Source organism: Neltuma alba, unplaced genomic scaffold, assembly GCF_004799145.2.
Source record: "Neltuma alba isolate B1F8T4 unplaced genomic scaffold, ASM479914v2 tig00005585_pilon, whole genome shotgun sequence".
Lineage (NCBI taxonomy): Eukaryota > Viridiplantae > Streptophyta > Magnoliopsida > Fabales > Fabaceae > Neltuma > Neltuma alba.
This window is the reverse complement of record NW_021634164.1, coordinates 724-9,764: the sequence shown is the minus strand read 5'-3', so window position 1 is coordinate 9,764 and position 9,041 is coordinate 724. Positions and strand designations below refer to the sequence as shown.

Genomic DNA, 9,041 nt, shown 5'->3' with positions numbered 1-9,041 from the left:
TATGCGCGTCTCACTTTATCTTTTACTTTTTTCATTTTTATTTTGAGAACATATAGTACATATATAGTAATTATATTGTCTTATCATCCCCTTATAGAAAGTAATAAAATTAACAAATATGATTTAGACCGTCTAAATAAGATATGGACAATGAAATTAGATGTGCCGCAAGACCTATATATATATATATATATATATATGTATGTATATATATGTCTTATGATAGAACCCATAAAACTAAAGATTCTAGTTACTCATTTTCCAGAGCAACATTAAATGCTATTAATTACGTGTAAAAAATGAGTTGGTTTCTTAAAATTATTTTCATTAGTTTTTAGTTATTTTTTTGAATATATGCAACAACATTTACTGTAACAAAGGTATGTTAATTCATCACTATAAAACTATAGTTTTAACAACAAGAATTGAAACTACATGTATAAGAAAAAAATGAATTAGATTTTAGAAACACAACCGCATTGGATGCTTTATTTAATTGTTATCCTGTCTATTATTTTTGCTCTACAGGAAAATCAAAGCCAAAAAATTATTGACGTGAAGTGACTTGAGAATACTCTGAATTATATAAGAAAAAAATTCATATTACGAAGTAACACCTTTAAAAATGTTGCAAAACAAGGTGTCATAACTAAAAGCAAAAATAATATGTGCGCGCGCGCGCATCTATATTATAGCGGGCCAAGTCCATCATCTGACCTTGAAACAACTTCCAAAATATCAAATCTTACCAAAGGTAAAACTTGCTGATATATTCATGAATCTATTTCTTCCATTATAAAGACATGCATATATATGGAATGCTATCCTTATTAGTAAAAGCAAGCAAGGGAGATATAAAGGGATATAATTGATGGATTATTCGAAGTCTTTAAGAGTTCCGAGGCTGTCGTTTAAACTGGACTTTCAGAGGCGTATCATTCAGACCAAGTCGCTTGTTTCCGTTGCTATCATGATACAACCCAATACTCTTACATTGAACCTTGCAATCTCTGCACACATGAGGATAATAAACCAGCTTATAAGCATTCTCATACTTCTCAATCTGAAACCAATTCCTCACAGTGCCGGCACCTGGCTTTCCTCTAACGCCATCAGTTGTTACGAACCACTGCCCAGAGGAATAATAATCATCGTCGTCCAGCTTCCACACATTGGATTGAGGGCAATCTGTTTCAGCATTGAACTCAATGTTGAGGTCAGTAGACACATAAACGATACCTTTGTTCGTATTAAAAGGGGTAAACGACACTGGCTCGCCTTGATAGCTAGCCACAACATCAAGTGGGCAATCTTGGCCTATGCTTGCGACATCAATACCGCCACCGTATTGGGCCGGATCATCAGGAACGATATAGTAATAGGCGCCAACTCGGAGCTTCTTCCCTGTAGTATCAACTATCAAGTACTGCTTCTGGAGTCGCCCGGCCGGCAGCGGGGGCAGCTCCGAGCATCGGCTTTGTGGTCAAGGCGATGATAAGGACCAATGCTAGCACTGTGATCATCTTCATCGTTTAATGCTTTTCGGATATATGGATGGAGATTTGAAGCGAATGGGGCTTGAATTCGTAGAGTCAAGGAATGGCTTTAATCCATGAACTGAAACGGTGCAACAGTCAAAGTTTTCGTCCAATAACGTATAATGGCCGCATAAACACCCCCCCCCCGGGGGTTTGGTTCGCAAGGGCACGTAGATTTGATATAAATGGTATAATAAACACGTATACGATCTATTATCTCATAGATAGATGTGTAAAAATAATAAATAATTGTGATTGTTCTTGTAAGAACGTGCCAATGAATTTTTTTTTTCCCGAAGCTTTATTCATTATATTAACTCCTTATTTATGATCAGAGATAATATATATTAGCCAAATATTGCTAAAACTTTTTAAATTTAAACGTATTCATAATTTCTTTGATGCATGTAGCACATCATACTAATAAATTACAGTAATTTTATATGGCTAAAAAAAAATATATTCCATCTGGACACATCTTCACTGAGGATTCAAGTCTTGATTTATTACATTGTAAGGGACTAAGATGTTCTAATAACTCTTTAATTGTGTTTTTGTTTGTCCTAAAACATGAGGAAATCTGGTTGGACTATAGGAGACCATAACAGGAAATTTAGCCTAAACCTTTAATTGAATGGTGTGGGGATCGGGTGTTTTGGTCTCTTTTTAGAATTGGAATGAACACCAACCCCCCCTTGACTATGTCACGTTTGATTTGGCTTAGTCAAGTCCAATCAAGTAATTAGTTGAAGAACTAGGTCTCATTTGGTACGAAGCGTAAAAAATAAGAGATAGGAACTGTGATTACAATTAAAAAAATTACTAAAAAGCATTTAGCATGAATAATTGTTTGTTATATAAGATTAACAAACCCATGAAAGTGGGCCGATTGGAAAATACAACTTCTCCCTATGGTATTTCCCAATTCTATGTACATAGATTTGTCTGATCCCACGTAATAAACAATTTCTCATGCTAAAATTTCTTTTAATAGATTTTTTCAATTATAATCCTAATCTCTATTCTTCATTTTTAATACTTCATACCAACTGGGACCTAGGGGTTAGTATAATTAGAATACGTGCTCTTCAGAAGACACTAATGGATGATTAAGAAACCTACTAGCATATACAACTTTTATTGCAATAAAGAGGAAAATTAGACCCACAAATTAAGAAGTGATCGAGGCTGTAATAATAATCCAAGTTACTACTTATGCTAATAATATCTGAGTGGAATATAGTTGGCCAAACTGAGCATAATATTCTTAACACCCTCCAACGTATGAGCATGATTTAATTAGAACCACTGTTAACATTAGTCGTGTTTTAGATTTATTTTTCTTATTGTAGTTTATGCTTTATTGTCAATATTGCTAAACCGAGCTACTGTGGGAATCATAATACTTTATTCATAACTTTATTACTAGATGCGCTTTGTGCATTTACCGCATGGTAGGTTTAAACAATTTTCTCTATCATATTTTGAGAAACCATATTGTAAAGTAAAAAGCTGAAATTCAAAATATCTACACAAAACCGCACAATTTATAAAAAGGAAAAATTGTCAATCAGATTCTTTAATTTGTAAAGATCCTAATTGCAGTTAACTCGTTTGAATTAATAAATCATTTAAATTCCAAAGGACTTTAATGAGATTAAATATCAAAATATATTTATTAAAATGTCCTTTATTAAGTGAAAAACTTTGTTCCTCAATGCTGGAACTATCGTTATCAGCGTCGCCAAGAAACACAAGCACTACTTTAATTTATTCATTTAAAAAATATAAAGAATAAAATAAAAAGTTAATCCTCGAACTTTAATTAGGCTAATCAGAAAATTAGGTGCTTGACGAAAAATTAAAAATAAATGTGTTTTATGTATATGAAAATATATATAAACCTTCCTATTGTTTGTAAGGAATTTCAAATAATGCATTTCATTATTTAAAAATATAAAAAATAGACGGGAGCTTCCTATGTTCTATACAATCCATAGTTCATAAAAATAGCTTTACGAACAAAGCAAGGCATAGAGGTCAACTGGAACACGAAAGTAGTATACTGTTAGGCGGGAACCGGCGAGAAACACTTCTTTAATTTCATGTTTCAACGGAAAAGAAATTTTTAGAAAGACTTCAGCTTAGCAACTTTAAATGGAAAGAGTTTTTCATTATGGCCAATCGTATAAGTCGAAATCGTTGAAAATAAGTGCAAGTAAGTCCATAGATTCCGCCATCACTGTGACTATAAATTCATGCTCAATTCTCCGATCATCTCCCATCAGCAATAATCAAACCAAAAAGAAAGCTATAGTTTGTGAGCATTCAAATCAAAGAATGAAGATCACGTTTGCAGCATTCTTCCTTCTCTTCGTCTTCACCACAAAGCCACTGCTCGGAGCAGCCAATGCCGCACCAGAACAAGTTGTTGATACTTCCGGCAAAGTGGTCCGAGCAGGAGCCAATTACTACGTAATTCCCGCAAACGGCGGTGGGCTTGCTCTTGCAAGCATAGGAGAAGAATGCCCACTAGATGTTGTGGCTGTCCAAGGCTACTCCGGCCAACCATTGTCGTTTACACCCGTCAACCCTAAGAAAGGCGTCGTTCGTGTCTCTACTGATCTCAACGTCGTGTTCTCTGCAGACACAGATTGTCCTCAGTCCAACGTGTGGAAGCTCGACGACTACGATTATGCCGCCGGACAGTGGTTCGTGACGACGGGTGGGGTCACCGGCAATCCAGGGTGGCAAACAGTGAGCAATTGGTTTAAGATTGAGAAGTATGAAGATAGTTACAAGTTGATGTACTGCCCAACTGTGTGCAGTTACTGTACTGTGCAGTGCAAAGGTATTGGGATATATGTTGATAGCGACGGAAACCAGCGTCTTGCTTTGAGCGATTCGCCGTACAAAGTTCAGTTTCAGAGAGCCTGAAGATTGCTCCATCAACAAGAATTTCATGAGTAATGTATAATTTATAGGTTTCCCAAGCAGCTGGGTTTCTATATCCTGCTATCTCCGACTAATAAAACAACGAATAAATAAATAAGCTGGTTGAGCTTTTTATGCCCATGCATGCAAGTGTCCTTTTATCTTTTACGTTTTTATATTTTCGTTTTGAGACTATATAGTGCACACATATATTGTAATTATCCTACCATCCACTTATAAAAAGTTAAAAAATTCACAAATATTTATAAATGATTTAGATCGTCTAAATAAAATATGAAGATATTGTGGGCAATGAAATTAGATGTGCAGCCATATCTATGTCCCAATCCCGTTTGGTAGGAAGCATTAAAAAATCAAGGGTAGGGAAAGAGATTGAGATTGACAAAATTTATTAAAAGAATGTTTAGCAAAAGAAATTATTTGTTTTATGGGATTAATCAAATACATGTATGCAGGATTTTGGAACACCATGGGGAGAAGTGGTATTTTCCAATCCCACCTCTATGGGTTTGTCTAATCCCATTTAACAAGTCATTACTCATACTAAATACTATTTTAATGATTCTTCTCAAGTACAATCTCAACTCCTATCCATCACTTTCAATGCTTCATATCAAATTGGACTTATAAGACCCAAAACTTCAAAAATTACGCAATGATTTCACATAACTTGTCATTCATGTAATCCTCTTCAATATCTTTGAAGACATTTCTTTTTTAAAAAAAAATACTATCTTTGGTCCTTAACACTACTTTCGATCCTTAATACAAGAACTAATTTGATGTGAATTTGATCTAAATATAAGACCCAATCTTTTTTCTCTACTATTTTTTCATCTTTCCCAAGCTAGTTCTTATAGTAATTACATGCTAAATATTTCATCAAATAGTCGTTCTATGCTAATGCACTTGATTAATAACAGTATTTTAGGAAAAAAACAATATATATTTATAAACAACTAACTCAACTAATTTTTTAATCTACTCAAATAGTTAACAAACTCTTATATTGAGGACCGAAGGTAATATAAGACCAATATAATTGACTAATTTAAGAAAATCAAGAAAAACTAAAAATTACCTAACTGCAGCATATGTAATATAATCTCCCTCAAATATTTATATAAATCATTAGCTTATAATCAGTTACAAGCTAAATAAATTATTTTGTTAAAAAAATACTCCTCCGATCCTTAATATAAGACCCAATTTTGAGTTGGTTTGGTCAGAAATATAAGATACATTTCTCATATTTTTTAATTTTCTCTGAATTACCCTTATGGATACTCTCCCAACCATTTAAGTAGAAGAAGAGAGGGGTGGTATTAAGAAAGATGATTATGGTGTTTTAGAAAAAATGTATCATTTTCTTATAATTAACTAATTTACCTAACTTCCTTAATCTAATTAAATTAGTAAATGGGTCTTATATTAAGGACGGAGGAGTAATATTTTAAAGTAATTTATCTAATTTTCTTAATCTTCTTAAAACAGGAGGTAGTAGCATACAATCATTTTCCTAACTTCATATGTTTTCTAGTTCCCTTTTCAATCTCCGACACTATTCTGAAATTTCATAATACTTGTTTACATTTAAGTAATCTAAACTTCTAACAACTACGATTTGGTCTCTACATCTTTTTCATATTCTTCTTTTCTAATTCAAACCCTTCTTACTTTACATTTAATCCCTGTTAGTGTTCTCCTTTCATTTAAGCCCTTAGAACTTTCCCATGGCCTCTAAAAAGTATCTATGCTATGGCTCCAAAAAAAGAGATTAATTTGTGATTTAATTCTTGAAAATCATATTATCTTTTCAGCACATACCTAGGACTTTTGTTCAACTGAGATTAGTAATTAATTACTTGATTTAAACCTAATTTTAAGCTTCAAAATGCAAACTAATTATTTTAATGATGGAAATCGTAACAGAATTTCAATGAATTAGCGATGATAAAATATAATTTCATTGATACAATTCACTGTTTTTGTAGCGATTGCTCGAGATTGGACACCTCATTTCATTGTCCAAGTTCGATTCATCGTTACAAAAGGAGTCATGAACCAGAGGAGAAAGGTAGGCGGTAACAATTAATAGATTTTGCAAATTGCACTCTTCAAGTGTATTTATTTATCTGTGTGTGTTAGTCAAAGCCGGTGGGCTTCTCGCGAATAAAGCAAAAGATAGCGGCCAAGTAAGACGACAAAGACAAATGTGCTTTCCACATCGACACAGAGCTTATCCTTGTTGCCAATCGTATAGCTCGAAATCCTTGACCACTGTCCAGTCCAAGTTTTGTCCATGCAGGATTCCGCCCACTATAAATTCATGCTTAGTTCTCTGATTCTCTCCCATCAATAACCAAACCGAAAATAGAAAGCTTGTTCATATCAAAGAATGAAGATCACACGTACATTGGTAGCATTTGTTCTTCTCTTCGCCTTGAGCATAAAGCCACTGCTCGGAGGAGCAGCCAATGCAGAACCGGAACCAGTTCTCGATTCTGGCGGCACAAAGCTCCGAGCAGATCGCAGAGTTACTACATAATTCCAGTTCCCGCTCCCCCAAGCGGTGGGCTTGAGGTTGTAAGAATCGGGAAAAAGTGCCCACCTGACGTAATTACTGTGCAAGAGGATCCGAGCCTACCATCATTGTTCATACCCATTGACCCCAAGAAAGGTGAGATTCATGTCTCTACTGATCTGAACATCAATTTCTCTGTTAATACACACACAGGTTGCCCTCACTCGTCCAACGTGTGGAGGCTTGACGACTACGATAATACCACCGGACAGTACTTCGTGACGACGGGTGGGGTTGTGGGGAATCCTGGTCGGCAAACAGTGAGGAACTGGTTCAAGATTGAGAAGTATGAAGATGCTTATAAGTTGGTTTACTGCCCAACTGTGTGCAGAACCTGTAAGGTTCAGTGCAAAGATATTGGGACTTACATTGATCGCCATGGATACGAGCATCTCGCCCTTAGTGATGTGCCTTACAAGATTCAATTTCTCTGATATGCTTCGTCATATAAAGTTCAGTTTCAGTTAGCCGGAAGATCGTTTCATCAATAACAAGTTCATCACTATATTGGAATGTAGTTGTCCCTAGAGGAACACTCTACTATATGTATTGCCGTTGCATATAAAACAATAAATAAATGAGCGAGTATTTCCCCCATAATTGTGTTTCCCCTCTCTCCTTTTTTTTTTTTTAAACTTTTCTGAAATTTTTTATAGTTTATTTTGGGAAAATGTATAATAGTACACATGTAATAATTATCTTAATAAACTTAAAAAATGATATTTAGATTAAAAAGATAGAAATAATTAATTTAGATTGTCTAAATAGAATATGGATGACATCAACATAAAAAGTGGAGGGTTGGATATTATCGACCTATCTCTTGAAAATGAAAGCCCTACTTGCCAACGCATGAGCCGTCACTGTTTTCAAGGTTTATAAATGCCTTCTAGTCTTCCTGTAAAAGTGTCAATTAATTAGTTCATCTTCTTTTCCTTTTTGACATACTTTTCCTTTAATTCAAGGGACAGACAACTTGATACTATGTGGGGTTAAACTCATGACTATCCATTGCAAGAGACCTTACATGGTGCAACTTTCGATCCTCGAGCTAGTTAGATTCAATTTGGCAGTCTCAATCTACTTTATCTTCAATACTTACATATATTTTGCTCGAAGTAATTTCTATAGTAATTGCATATATATTAAAAATCTTAGAAAAATATAATTTTAATACATATAATTGATAAAAATTTTTAAAAAGACAATTAAATTAATTATCTAATTCTTATATTAACGAAGGAATATGGTACTTGACTATAAGGTATTGCTGCCAACCGATGCCCTGTCAAGCTTTAAAAAAAAAAATCTCAGCAAGATCCTCTTTGTTATGAATGAATCCATCCTTCTGCCCAAAAAAAAAAAAAAAAAAAGAACGAATCCATCCTCCCTCCGTCATTTTTGTGTTTTGAATTTTCGATAATACACCGTTCATCCTCCGTCTTGACGTCCGAGCACATGACAGTTTTCAACAGAGGTTCATTTTGGGTCGGTCCATCCACATACATGGGCCTAGTATTGGGCCTATATTTACTGGTCCATCCTTTGACCACATGCTTAGTGACAGCTGCGCTTCTCACATCTCAATGCAAGCCAATGAAGACTCCCCTTATTCAAAAACATATAGCTCACAGTGTGTCCCTAACACCTCTCATCCACAGATCAAAAACATATGCAGAGGAGTTGTCTCGATTTGTAAAAAATACCTCTGAGAAGTGTTTTTAGGGATACCCAAACACCCTTTAGTTTTGGTCTTTCTTATCCACCAACCAATAAAAAATCAAATACAGCACGCCTTCCCCGCACATTATTTTTTTTAAAAAAAAAAATCTGACTTATTACTATTATAATTTTACAAAAGTGTTGTATTGTACTCCTTCCTGTCCTATATCCCAAAAAAAATTCCTATATTTTGTTTTCAAATACACCTTTATTTTTTATAAGAAGTGCAAGTGAGAGAATGA

At 34.5% G+C, this 9,041-nt stretch overlaps 1 protein-coding gene and 1 pseudogene across 1 annotated transcript; both read left to right on the top strand.

Annotated features, from left to right (window-relative positions):
- Positions 1 to 1,471: 1,471 nt before the first annotated feature.
- LOC114748048 (miraculin-like) lies at positions 1,472 to 4,617 on the top strand. Its single transcript, XM_028936402.1, has 2 exons — positions 1,472 to 1,501; positions 3,844 to 4,617. Exons 1-2 carry the CDS (start codon positions 1,492 to 1,494, stop codon positions 4,473 to 4,475), a joined length of 642 nt encoding a protein of 213 aa, XP_028792235.1. The 5' UTR covers positions 1,472 to 1,491; the 3' UTR covers positions 4,476 to 4,617.
- Positions 4,618 to 6,883: 2,266 nt separating this feature from the next.
- On the top strand, positions 6,884 to 7,636 carry LOC114748043 (miraculin-like; annotated as a pseudogene).
- Positions 7,637 to 9,041: the final 1,405 nt, after the last annotated feature.